The following is a 13,974-nucleotide window of genomic DNA, read 5'->3' as shown; positions in this document are numbered from 1 at the left end:
ATTTCAGTGTTTTACGTGTGTGAATGTGAATGCATACGTTATTTTTGTTTCGTTGTGTTATTAACCCTTTTATCTGTTTGTTTTCCAGGGTGAGTCCCAGTGAGCCTGCAGACCACGGTTGCCATGGAGACGAGGAGCAACAAACTGACCCTGAGGACAGCCCCTGCGACACAGAGGGGGAGACCCCGCTCATACAGACCGAGCAGCACATACAACAAAGCCAGACAGACACGCAGGTCAGTGGGAGGCGCACACACACACACACACACACACACACACACGACCAGCGGCTGTGTGTGTTAGCAGCATATTTCCCATCGCTCACCTCCTTCCTGTCTCGGTCTGTCGGTTCATTCTGCGGCCGAATGTTTGATGTTATCGCCACAGTCCATCTTTGCTCTTCTCTGATTGCGTCAATAGTTGGAATTCTACCGGGAAACACAGCAGAGACAACAACAGATCTATTGTAATGGAATTTAACTAAATACATGAACTCCAGTATTCTACTTTGTCTTACAGATCATTCAGTGTTGATAAGTTATTACTTGTGATGTGTAAGCAGTCAGAGCGACAGAGTCACTGTTGCTGCATCAGAGCCACAGAAGCACATTTTTAGATTAATTCATTTCATCAGCAATCAGAAAAAAAAAAAAAAAAACAGACACTGATTATGTGAAAAATAGACGTACGACTGACATTGGTATCATTCGCCATGATACACTGTAAATCAAATCCCCTCTGTGCGTTGGCTTTCCTCCCAAGAACCATTTTAGCGTCCAGACGGCAGGAGAGAGATGAGAAGCAGACAACATGGCAGACAGAGTGAGACGCGTCCCAGGACTGATGAGAAATCTGTCACCTCGTTAAAAAATAATCTTGGTCCAATTCTTTAAATAGACGAGCCGGGAGCTGAAGAACGACAGCAACACCTGTGCACAGAACTACAAAACACACATTTACATACTGTCTTTGCATAACAGGATACATAATGTATGCACAGCAGGTTATATGTGCACACATGCTTCTCATGTGACAGCCAACACGTCTCGTCTTTCTTCACCGTAAATCATCAGAAATGTTGGAGCAGTATTTATCACGGGAGTTGTGACAGTTTGGATTTGAAATATTTTTAGGATTTGAGATTTTCACACAAACCGTTTGTTTCCTCACACTCGCAGGATGTGAAACATGATGATTTGTGCAGTTTCTAAGAGCAGGGAAGCTTCTGTTTATCAGAGATCTGTTTGTTTCTGCTCTGGCTTAATTTCTTGCTGTTGTGTTTTTTTCCCAGGATTCACTGGACTCTGGCGCCGCCCTGGAGGAGAGTTCAGGAATGGAGCTGGATGCAGACGCTGTGAGAGATGCTGAGAACAACATCAACACTGCCAGGTGAGCCTTAAATCAAGAACATTATGGGATAGTTATGGCTTTGAGATGTCAAGAACAGTTTGGTCCAACTCAAGGTTTCATCCTGTGAAAGCACACGTCCTCGCCCTTCGCATGATTCTGTTTAAATTATTTAAGTATAAAAATAAACGCCTGAAAGAGCATTCATTCTTTTTGCAGCGGAAAGATATCTGACCTTTCTGTCATTGTGTTTGGTCATGTGTTCTGCAAAATGTGGAGGCAGGTTGATTTTTATGACACAGTTTCAGTAATTTGTATCATTTGGTTTATTGACTGACAATCTTTTAGCTTAAATTAAAAATGACGTCACAATGAATAGAAATACCAGTGAAGCAAAGGGGAGATTGAGAATGAAACTATCAAAACATCTTTTCTCTCTGCTCATAAAAATGAACATATCTCAAAAATAAAAAAAACTGACATAGCTTAAATAACTTACAGTAACTTAATGATTTTTTTATTTCCATATTTTATCAACTATTACTATTTTTTGACTTGCACAGCGTTTTAACTTGGGTTGTACAGATTCCAGGGAGATGAAACACATGACAATCCTTCAAAAAATTACATTTAGATAATAAAAAATCACACCATAGTTAACATGTCCAGGTAGATAAATGTTGAATGAATCTCTCTGATGTGGAGAGACGACTTCCTTCTTCCTCACAGACAGTGAATGTCTTGTCTCTACCTCGTGCAGGGACGTTGTCTCGAACAGATCAGTTGACGCCTCACGTTTACAAATCACTTCGACATGCTGCCTCAGCCAGAGGCTCGTTTTTACGCTGCATCTGAAACAGAACATTATTATCTCTGTCTCTCTCTCTCACACAACACGTATTAAATTACTCGGCTTCCTCGTGTAGATTTACACCTCATACATCATCCCGTGTCGCACCTCGGGGTTGTGATAATGCACTGTGGTTGATTTAAGTGTAAAACAGGCAGCTAATGCTTAAATTCTGTTTCACACCTTTTAAGGAGAAATGGAAAAAGAACGTCACGGTTACAGAACTGAGATGTGACAAACTTGATGATGTGAAACGGCTTTTGTGTGACTCTCAGCAGTCGAGGCCTCAAAACTGCTAATAATGTAGAAGAATTACCAAAAGCAATTAAAGATAAAATACATCAGAATGTTTTTTGATTTTACAGGATCTCTCAGGTCTGTTCGACTCAATTGTTGTAAAATGTTCAGGTTGAATGTGTGTGTGAACTTTTGTGGGTTTAATATTAGTCGAGTGTTTTCTTTGCTCTACTTAAAGTCGTGTTTCTTGTCTTTGTGTTCAGGCGGGACAATCAACCCTGTGAAATCATGGAGCAGACTCAGTGTGACACTATAAGCTGTGTAAGTATCAATAAGATAAAAGACTGAATGTGTCCGTCTGCTTCCTGACTGTACTGTCCTTCAGTCCTTCCATCCCTTTGATTTGTCTTTCGGTTCTGTCTCTCTGTGTTCCTCCAGGATTCGGGCTCTTGCCGCTGTGATCAGAACGCCAACACCAGCGAGAACAACAGGAACCTTCTGTCGCCATGCCAACCGATCTCTGGCCAGAACCCCCACCTCCAACTGTTTCCTGACAGCCAATGGGAAGGTTGGTACCGACTTGTCCCGACTGTCACACTATGCTTTCTGTTCACCAACAAAATTAATCTGGAAGCAAACAAAGGAAAACTTGTTGAAGTGAGAAGACTTCCTTCCAACGCAGTCTTTCAAAATGTTGTTCATAATATATTCAGGTCAGAGTTGAGTAATGCTGCTGGAATGATCAGTTAGTTATTGATTAGTCGGTCAACTTTTTGGATAATCTATTTATTATTTCAGTAATTTTTTAAGCAGAAATGTCAAATGCCTCTGTGATGTGAGGATTTGCTGCCTTTTTCTGTCATGTATGTTAATAAATGAGGAGAGTGGGGGTTGCAGACTGTTGGTTAGACAAAGAAAACACTCTGAAGTCTCATGCGATGAGCCATTTTTGTCAGTGTTTCTCAGGGATTTCTATAATCTCATCTCATCTCCATCATAACCAATCAATCCCAAGATATCTCGTATGACTGAGGAAAAGATTTGACATTTTGATGCACAGAAACCATAAAATCACATGTCGCGAATGAAAGATGAATGATTGACCTCAATGCTCGTCTTCTCTACTATCTCTCTCCCTGTCCCTCCTCCACTTCTCCTCCTCTTCCTCCTTCCATCCCAACAGCGTCACCTCCCTCTCATCTCCACCTCCCTCCCATAGACTTCTCATGTATGCACCTGCAGAAAGAAGGCCACGGTAAGTCGTTAAACCTCCACCAGCCTGCCCATCCTCCATCTCAGCCTTTTCTCGTTGACTTCCTCTTTGTTTACTCTTGTTTTTGCTGGTTCTGACACAGCACGGGACGCTTTATTAAAACACTCTCACGTTCTGAAATGTGCCTGTGTGATTATGGATAAATCCCCGCATATGAAACACTCTTCCTCCCCTCTCGCCTCCTGCTGCAGGGTCACTGGGCAGATTGATCTCTCTAAACACAGTTTTTTCTCCTGACTCCGCTTCTCTGTTTCTCCCTCGTCTCTCTTCCTTCACCTTGCCCAATTTTTCCCCTCTACTCAGCTCGTTAACATAACGCTGACAGTCAAGACACCGTTAATAAGGCCCAGAGTGAGTCAGCAAGGTACCGAAGAAGAAAAGTTGTTGTTGAATGTATGAGCTCAGCAGCCCCCCTCCCAGGCAGCTTCTGTGTGTGTCATAACGACATGAACAGCATCTACCTCGCTTCTAACACTCCTGTGAACCAGGGATTAAATTGATCTTTAGTCTCGTCCTCTCCTCACCTCCGTTAACCTGCTCTGACTCTCTCCCCTCTTTATCTCTGTCTCTCCAGACCCCGTCCCGGCCTACAAATCCTGGCAGGACGACAGCGAGAGCGGAGAGGCGCAGCTCTCCCCGCTGGCCGGTCGCATGGTTCCTCTTCTCCCTCTGCACCTGGAGGAGGAAGGCGAGGAGGCAGAGGAGGAGGGAGGACAGGATGCCTCCCCCTCCTCTTCCCGCTCCCACCCTCACCTCCTCGCACGCCGCTTTCTTGACTTCGGAGCCCACAGTGCCCAGCGGTTCCTCCAGCAGGACCTGGACGCCACCTCACCCACCAAAGCACAGAGGTACGATGAGCGGAGAACATCTGTCTGTAATCAGACCTGAAGAGGTTTCCTTTGGTGCCAGTCGGGGCAAAATTAAAAAGCTCATTTATACTTGTGTATCCTCCGTCCCTCCAGGCCACGTCGAGCATCGTTTGGCTCCAAAGAGGCGATGAGAGGAGGAGATTCAGTGACCCACCAACTCACCAAGAAGCTCCAGCACCTGAAGAAGAAAATCAAGCAGTTTGAAGAGCAGTTTGAGAAGGAGAGAAACTATAAGGTACAAACAGAAATGTAAAGCTACTTAAGTTCTGTTGATTTATTTGACGTGGACACGACAGTAACATCTGTGATGCACTTAGTGTTTATACGAAGATGCTGATTTACACCCGTCAAAGGGAGCTGGTGCAGTTTCATCTTCAGTGACGTGTATATTCTTGTGTCTGCAGCCCTCTCACGGAGACAAGGCGGCCAACCCCAAAGTCCTCAAATGGATGACCGACCTCACCAAGATCCGCCGGCAGATTAAAGGTAGAACCACTCGCTCTTTTTCCTGTGAATGAGCATTTGTGTGAGTGTGTGTGTGTGTCGGGGTTAGAGTGTCTGTGTGCCATCCTGTTCCACGCTGGACAGCTTGACCTTCCCCACTCCGAACCTTTGACCTTTGTAACAACATTGCATGTGTGCTGGTCTAACACACGAACACTGGCAGACACACACATGTCGGGAGCTGTCGTGGCTCCCACCCTTCAGTGTGCTGGTGCGTCCTTGTGAACCCACATTCATTAGTTCTGCGGTGAATTCAGCGCGGTGAAACGGTGGATAAGACGATCAAAGATATTCATAAACAGTTTGCAGAACTTGTAGAAATGTCGAGATTTCCTGGTAAAGAAATAAACTATGAAATAATCTTACTGATGAGAATTAAAGTCGATGCTTCAGATGTTTTATTCCTTTGGTAGAATAACGTTCCTTGACAGTAAACGAGGTGTTAGAATGTAAAATCTGACGCACCTGATGTGTATGAATAGTTTTCTACACTGACGTGTCTCTTGTGCATCGTTTCACCGCTCTGAATCGACCCGTGACGCTGAGGTGAAGCCTCTCCTGTTTGGAGAACGCAGTGGCCGAAACATTTCTCTCTCTGTATCAAATCAACAATTGAAAAAACAACAATAACACGAGCACCCGCTCTCCACTTTCCTCCCTCCTCCTCCTATCGCCCAACGACCCATTGATTGATTGATTGACCGATCGGCCAACCAGGACGCCAGCACCACCTTTTACCCAGAAGCACGCTGAGGCACCAGGCTTTGCTCCATTCATACAGACGCCACCATGCTCCCTACTCCTCCCCTTCCTCCCCCTCCTCCTCCTCCTCCTCCTCCTCCTCCTCTATCTGCTCACCTCCCCATCACACACTCACCCCCCCGCTCCACCCCTACTCAGGCCTGAGCTCTAGACCGTATCACCTCAGTAAGTACCAACCCCTCAGTAAGTAGACAACACCTTCACTACTGACAGTCACAATGAGGCGGCATTGTGCGAGCATCGTGCTTCTTTGCTTTGGTGTATTTCCTGTTGAAACTGGGCATTTAACCACAGGTTTCTCTCTAAAGTGTTAATTACTTTGTTTTTAACGAAGGGATTTTATCGCCACATTTCTGTTCAGGTGTTGATTTACTGCTGACCATGTTTTTATGTAAATGTGACCTGAACTGTGCTCGCAAACTCTTTGCTGTGGACATTATACCTGCGTCATCAATAAGCAAAATGCTGTAGGCTTTTATTTCCTGTTCTTATCATTTATAAATGATACCTGAACATTTTAAATAGTATGAACTGTTTCTACGAGGAAACAACGTAATTTAAGTTCCAAAGCTGATGGTGACGTGGCAGAAACATCGTCCACGCAAGTACCCGAACGCAGAAGACAGTTTGAGCTACACAAGAAAGATTTCCCACATTGTTTCCCTCATCTGGGTTCTGTCACCTTCATATGTTAATGCAAGTGGAGCGCTGAGCCTAATTAAAGGTGCAGTATGTAAGAATTGGCCACTTTTTTATGTAAGTTTTGCTGCTAACTGTAGCTGCCGTTAGCTTCTGCAACACAAAACTCAACGAAAATGTTATTTCATCACACTTTTTTGAAGTGAGCAGCACCAGAACTGAAGGGGAACCAGGAGCTGTCGTGTTCATGCTTGTGTGGACCTTGTTTCTGCCTTTATTATCGATGCTGCAGAATCCAGCAGGCAGCAGAACTGAACCCTAGAATTTGGGTTTGAGTCTCACAGTCTTATTTTTCACACTCTGATGTTAGAAAATGTTCAGGAGGAGGTTTTTTGCTTGCTGTGTTTGGGTTCAGACTGTGTCCGGTGTTGTGGTTCTGTTCTCTTGTGTAAGCATGGTTGTCTCTCTCCTCACATTGTGACTGGCTGACTTGAACCACTGCAGCTGTGTGTCAGACTCCTGCATGTCTGATCATCCAGTGAAAGATGTTTCATGTGCTGTCAGAAGATTTTCTCTTCTTAACCCATTTTTGTTCCTTCTCTCGTGCTTCACCCTCTGTGTCCCCTCCGTCATCTCCGTCCTCATCGCTGTCTTCCTCGTCCTTACAGATGCCAAACACCGCGCAGAGAGCGAGCTCGGCCCCCAGACTCGTCCTCGCAGCAACACTTTACCCAAGAGCTTCGGCTCCACGCTGGACCAAAGCGCTCACGATGCTGCGGTGGAGGCCAAAGGTCAGCATCCAACACGGGAGGAAACACTGGAGCTCATCGAGCGCAGGGTCAAAGGGAAGAGGCAGGAGGACGGCTGGCCGGATGACATCAAGGTTAGCAGCTGATATTTCTGGACTCATAGCAAAGTCCTACACTCCAACTCAGGTGTTTCAAATTGCTCCCTTGTCCAAACAACAGTCCGAAACCCAAAGTCTCTTCGTTTCCTGCCAATAATGTCAAAGAAAAGCAGATGATCACAACATTTAAGAAGCTGGAACCAGCAAACGATTGAGTTAGTCCCGTTTTATACTCATGCATAAAAACCAGTCATCTTAATATCATCAGATCCATTATTCCCCGAGAGATCAACAGAATTGTTTTGTGTAATTCTGCTGACAAACAAACGAATAAAAAGAGAGCAGCGTGTTTTGTCTCAGCTGTAGTTTCACGCCTCGACACCGAACTAGACAAAAGACCTTTGCTGAGGATCTTAACGTGCGCACAGGTTCATCGAGGTATTAGAAGGTCTGAAATGTAATCCGGATCAGGGCCCTGAGGAGCTTTAAAAGTAATCAATAAGATCTTAAAATCAATTCTGAAAGACACAGGGAGACAACAGGAGTGATGGTTGAAGCCGAAGATAATTCTAGATAATCTGTCCTGAATTAAAGTTGTATGTGGAATGTTTTAGTGAAAGATTGTAAAAAACTGTGTGTGTCTGTAGAAGATGACCAAGGAGCAGCTGTCCTGTGAGAAGACGGTCCTTCAGAAGAACCTGCTGCACTACGAGGGCCTGCACGGTCGGCCGGTGAGTCACCGACATCATGAATCCTTCCTGGGTCGGATTTGTTCTGTGAAGCAGTTTTTAATGTAAACGTTGCCTCGATCTCTCAGGTGACCAGAGAGGAGCGCCTGGTGGTGAAGCCTCTCTACGACCGCTACAGATTGGTCAAACAGATGCTCACCAGAGTCAGCATCACGCCCGTCACAGTACGTACACACAAACACTGCAACGCACAGACGCAACGTAGGACAGCTGTTATTACAAACCTCCCTCTCCTTCTCCCCCAGGTGTCCCCCTCCAGTAAGAGGAGAAGTCAGACCCTCCAGCCAATCATCGAGGGCGAAACGGCTCATTTCTGGGAGGAGATCAAAGAGGAGGAGGAGGACGAGCGCAAAGAAAAAGAAGGAGGAGGAGGAGAAGAAGAAGAGCGGGAGGAGGAGAGGGAGGAGGAGGAAGAGGAGGAGGAGGAGGAGGAGGCGGAGAGCAGCGGCGGGGAGATGCAGAGCTCCGAGGTCATCATGGCCGTCGACGTCATGACAACGACTGACGGACCAATGAGGAGCCAGAACCAACCTGACCGGCAGAGCAACTGCCCAATGACAGCCAAGATGGAGGAGGGGTCGGGGAGGCTGGCGCTCGACCTGCGGCTGTCCAGCTCCAACGCCTCGTCCATGTAAGAACACACACACACACACACACACACACACACACACACACACACACACACCTGTAAAATAAACTGATTATCTGGATCTTTGCTGACCGTGTCGACACCAGCAGGAATAATGTGAGACAGTAAACAAACAGATTTTATCTGATGAGTCTGTAATCTGGTTACTGTGTCACCGAACACACACACACACACACACACACACACACACACACACACAGATAATCTTCTTCAGCAGCTCAGGTTCGATCCTGACAGCTGATCCCTCACACCACCACAGTCCACTTCCTGCTCACCGTGACCTCACTTCCTGTCCTCCTGTTCTCTCTGACGTCACTTCTTAATGTTTAACACATTCTCGTGTCTCTCATCTTCCTCCAGGCCAGAGCTGCTGGAACAGCTGTGGAAAGCCAGAGCAGAGAAAAAGAAGCTGAGGAAGACCATCCGCGAGTTCGAGGAAGATTTTTATCAGCATAACGGAAGGTGGGTGGAAACACAGACAGAGTCCAGACTGTCAGCGTGACAGATTCAGAGTCCTTCCTCTCTCAGCTTTTCTTTAAAAAATAGTTGGTAATTAATTAATTCAGTTCAACTTTCTCTGCAGTGTTGTCTTGTCTGATATGTGAGCTGGTATTTGCAGGAAACACAGATTCTGATCCAGGCTGGTAAAAATAACTCAGACGAAACAGAGTTCAGTTGAAATTCCGCGCTGCAGTCGTGTAAACCGCTGACAGATTAAGGGACTCTGGTGTCTTAACTTCCTGCTGTTGCCTTGAAAGAAACCTGTCAAGTAATATAGCCGATATACAGTCATTATGAATGTGTGAGCCGGTTTTTCTCTCGTTGTTTCACCTCAGTAAACACTGAAAACTGCACCAGCTGCTGCTTTGTCGTAAAGTTTCAAAGACTAAACAAGCGTTTCGTGAACCGGAGCTGCTGGACAGTTGTTAGAGGTTCAGTCTGACAGCTTCTCAGTAGCAGCTGGTGCAGGAACAGTGAGCATGTGTCACTGAGAAGACAGAGCAGAGACTTCTTCAGGACGCTAATTAAAAGTTTTTCTCCTCCGTCTCCGTCTTCTTCTGCTGCAGAAACGTTCAGAAGGAGGACCGGGTGCCGATGCTGGAGGAGTACAGGGAGTACAAGAGGATCAAGGCCAAACTCCGCCTCCTGGAAGTTCTCATCAGCAAACAGGATTCCTCCAAATCCATCTAGACCTCCTCAGATACCAACTGTCACCGCGCACATCAGCTCTCATCACTGCTGCGAGGACTCGCCGGGGACGCCATCACATCCTGGGAGGGTTCAACAAACGCTCCTGCAGACATGAACAGTCACCTGCATCACGCCGAGACGCTCAGTCACACCTGACCAACACCAGTTCAGTTGTTTTGCTGCATTCATGTCACGGAGAAAAAACTAAATTGAAGTGACTTGCTGGTTCAGAGTTACAGTACGCTTCGGAGAACTGAACTTTAATGCCATGATTTAACTTTTATTTAACTTTCAGTCACAGTGAGAGGGATTTCTGTAGCATCCAGTCAGACACGACGACTGTGTTGTCTCTGATACACGACACCTCAGATGAGTTTTAATCGTTCTAATCTGCAAGTTTTCTGCACGACGGCCAAAAAAAGTGAAGAAAAATATGCAAATTTTAAGCATTTTGATCACAGAATCACTTAAATCAACTTATTGTTTGATAATCTACACGTGACTACACATATTTATTTGTTGATCTCAGAATTCATCAACGTGGAGATATTTTAAAGGATGAAGTTAGAAATGCATTTTTACAGACGTTTTTTCCCGTGACTTGAATGCACCACCAACACCAGTTAAACTTAAAATCACTCCTGTCAGCCACAACTGATCTCTGCTGCCTCGTCCGACTGCATATCATTATTAAAACACGGAGAAAAGGAATCATCATCATCATCATCATCACTGTTTGTCTTCATCATCATCATCATCATCATCCCAACAACGTGACTCAAGACTTTGCACTCGTCTTCTGATTTCCTCGACTTCTGAGAAAGAAAAAAAAAACGAACACTTTCTGACTTTTTACTTTCTTTTCTTTTAGCCGATCGTCGTCGATTCTTAGCGGACAGCCGGAGGACTGGAGGCATTTTAGACTCTCTTTCTTTGGGACGCCACAACCGTTCCGCCTCGCTTCAGGGAGTCGGATCTGTTAACGCCGCCTCCTCGACGCGAGGCGGTCGGTTATTAATCTATTCTGTCCGTAAATCTTAATTTAACACCCCGGATGATTCACCTTCTGAGGGATTTTACGCTTAAGTCGCGAGTTTAAAAGCGAGTTTGTGTCGTGTATACGTACATGTTTGTGAGACACTGCTGTTCACGTTCTTCTTGAATGAAAAAGAATATGAAAAAATAATCGTATTAACTCCCAGTGTGACCTTGGAGCTGTTGTGAAAGACTTTTCATTTATTTCTATTCTTCAGCATCTTCTTTCAGTTTTTTTTTCTCCCTATTTTGGCAACATTTGTCAGTAAGATGGACACTAGACACGGCGGTGTTGAGTAAATCTGAACTGTGTTTCTCATGAGCCTCTTCAGGAAAACTCTGCTCTGAAGTCATGTTTGTGATACTAAAGGCAGCGTTGGACTGATGGCGTTCATGGATCACAGTCCTTCGATCAGGAGGTTTTAAGATGTAGGTGGCTTTTTTTTCTGTGTTTCACTACTCGTGGCAGTTTCTGAGGGATTGTGGGTGATAAATGCGGAGAAGAGGAGCCAGTATCTGTTGCTGCTTCTTCTCTGAAACCAAAAGCATGTTGGCTGCAGACGGCTGCCGGCGTCAGCGCAGTTAGACAGAGTTTCTTTAACACGGTTGCCGTGCAGCCGATGCGACTGTCTCAGAACGACCGGTGGTGCTCGGTGAACGTTTGATTGTAGCGTCAGAGGCCGCTGGGTGGACGAGGTGCCGCTGCAGAAGCAACTCTTGTCCGGTGAGTCGGCGCTGAAGGTCTGATCAGTATGTAGCATGAGAGCGGTCACAGGAACAATCCTCCGCTGTGTTTCTCTGCAGTCCCAGTCAAGTTTCATTTCCTGCTGGCAGGTAAAATGAGGGCAGGTGAGGAAGAGGAGAAGGTTTGAGGTGTGATGCATGCCGACGTGCTTGTGCTCTTCATTTTTCTTCTTCTTCTTCTTCTTCTTCTTCTTCGTAGAGGCCGTGTTGTCTTGTATCGGATGAGAGTTAAGATGTCACAGTGTGATTTGAAACGTGGGACGAAGAAGTTGTCCGACTTCAGCCGGTGTGTTTGTAAACCGGCGCTGTCGGCGGGGGAGGTTCTATTATCAGAACCTCTTTGGCTCGTAAAGCGGCTCGGCGGGACGGATTGGGTTCTTTTCTTTGCTGAATTGCCAGAATCAAAGTCGACTGCAGTCTGTTGCAGACGTGTTGGTTTAAAAATCAAAGTTTTGAACGAGTCACGAGTTGAACTGTCGGTGGAGAATCTGAGGGAGGCTGTCAGGACGAGGAGCTCCGGAGGTTTGATGTAAAAAGATGTTATTTGCACAGCATTCACAGAATGCAGCCCTTTTGTGTTCCTTTTTTTTCATTTGTATTTCTAAAAATGAAGCACTACTTCTATACAAATATAAATATATACTGTACATAAAAAAAACACCCGAAGGAATGAATGTCAGAAATGTTTAAATTATTTCAAACATTACGTTTGGCCCCCTTTGGTTCATTATATTTGTGATGCCCTGAGAATGTGTTTTTTTTTTTATTATTATTATAAATATTGCTATTACTATCATAACCATTATTTTGTGTGATAATGACAATAATAATACTCCTTTTGTATCTACTCACAAACTGTAAAACCAGCTGTAGAAGTTAGTCTGGCACTGTGTGTGGCTAATCCAACATGAACCTGCTCCCTGATCTGATTTCTTTCGTCGCTCTGTGTAATATAAGCTAATATAGAAGCAGTACTGTAGTGAGCTTGCATGGCAAATGAGAACATAATAGTATGAATAACACAATGTATTGTTTCTATTATTTGTGCCATGAAGAAGCAGCAATAATAAAAGTTGGCGTGGAGGTTTTACAGTGCCGGGTAACGATGGGCGGGATCGACTGTGTGTGAGAATATTCGAGGTACATTTATGATTTCTGTTTTAAGTGCTTTCAGCCTCACGTACACACACACACACACACTCTGCTCAGACGGTGCGTTTTTACCACTGTTGTCAGCATAATGTTCATGTTGGCGCTGCTGAAAAACCAAAATAAGAATTTAAAGGAAACAGGAAGTTGAACAGGGATTGAAAAGCCAATGACAGATGTGTGAAATCTGCAAACATTCCAGTTTTTATCATCATTCAAAAAGTGGAAACAATCCATCGTCAGTCTCTGAAGGGCTTTTCTTTGACTTTACCGTTTTGTTCGAGCGGTCGATTTGTGTGGCGCCTCAGTTTTCTTGAACGTTGTTCTTCATTGTGCCTGCAACAGAGTGGTAAAACTCACGTGTGGTTCATACGTTGTAAACTGTAAATGTGTCTATCGGTGTACAGTTTGTTTCATCTCACTCACACATCCGACGTGCACGGTCGCTTCACACATCTGGAGCTCACAGCAGGCGTCGCTGTCGAAGCGACGAAGGTCGTTCAACGAGTCTTTAAAGTTTAAAGGACGCGAAATCTTCCTGACGCGTGACGCCGACGCGTGCTGTGAGTTCCTCTGACCAGAGATGTTTCTTGCTTCCTCCAGGACATGTGATACTGTGTTTTATCACATCGATATATTGTACGTACGTATGTTATCTATAAATGTTTTCTTACTTTGTGAATGCTTTCTGTCTGTTCTTCTTCATTAACAAAACGGATGAGAAAAAACAATCAGTAACAAACATTTACACATGAAAATAAACTTTACAAGCTTGCCACATCAGTTCTCCTGCTTCTTGAGTCAAATGAACTAAAGTGTTCGCAGCGTGTGAAGATGTTGATAATGTTCAAAATAAATGAATCTTTTGAATTATTACTACATGTTTACAGTTAGTCTTGATTATCACTGCATAATATTCAATATTCAATTAAATCCTTTCAGGATTTGAGACTTTAAATGTCAGAAAGAAAGTTTTCAGGTTTGAAACCGAGTTAAGAAACATTTTTTATGGAAGATTTTTTTCCCAGGTGTGAAGCGTCAGAACCAGGTAAACTTTGTTCAGGTGTGAAACTAAAAGAAAGTTTTGAAGCGGAGTTTTTGAAAAAAAAAAAAAACATTCCCCAAGATT

At 44.6% G+C, this 13,974-nt stretch overlaps 1 protein-coding gene across 4 annotated transcripts in view; it reads left to right on the top strand.

Annotated features, from left to right (window-relative positions):
• The window catches only part of fam13b (family with sequence similarity 13 member B), a 71,720-nt gene extending 58,095 nt beyond the window's left edge, over positions 1-13,625 (top strand). For 2 of the 4 annotated variants that reach the window (XM_030397137.1, XM_030397136.1), the window contains exons 10-24: positions 89-236; positions 1,292-1,389; positions 2,698-2,755; positions 2,873-3,002; positions 3,618-3,689; positions 4,282-4,555; positions 4,670-4,811; positions 4,981-5,062; positions 5,798-6,007; positions 7,150-7,364; positions 7,976-8,059; positions 8,146-8,241; positions 8,323-8,708; positions 9,087-9,188; positions 9,794-13,625. In XM_030397137.1, the coding sequence (XP_030252997.1) occupies positions 89-236; positions 1,292-1,389; positions 2,698-2,755; positions 2,873-3,002; positions 3,618-3,689; positions 4,282-4,555; positions 4,670-4,811; positions 4,981-5,062; positions 5,798-6,007; positions 7,150-7,364; positions 7,976-8,059; positions 8,146-8,241; positions 8,323-8,708; positions 9,087-9,188; positions 9,794-9,917 (2,221 nt within the window). In that variant the 3' untranslated portion in view covers positions 9,918-13,625. The remainder of the gene's footprint in view (positions 1-88; positions 237-1,291; positions 1,390-2,697; positions 2,756-2,872; positions 3,003-3,617; positions 3,690-4,281; positions 4,556-4,669; positions 4,812-4,980; positions 5,063-5,797; positions 6,008-7,149; positions 7,365-7,975; positions 8,060-8,145; positions 8,242-8,322; positions 8,709-9,086; positions 9,189-9,793) is intronic. The other 2 variants (XM_030397138.1, XM_030397139.1) reach the window with 2 other exon arrangements.
• The last annotated feature ends 349 nt before the right edge of the window (positions 13,626-13,974 follow it).

This window comes from Sparus aurata, chromosome 18 (assembly GCF_900880675.1).
Source record: "Sparus aurata chromosome 18, fSpaAur1.1, whole genome shotgun sequence".
In the NCBI taxonomy this organism is placed as follows: Eukaryota; Metazoa; Chordata; class Actinopteri; order Spariformes; family Sparidae; genus Sparus; species Sparus aurata.
The sequence above is the reverse complement of the archived record's forward strand: the minus strand, read 5'-3'. Positions and strand labels throughout refer to the sequence as shown.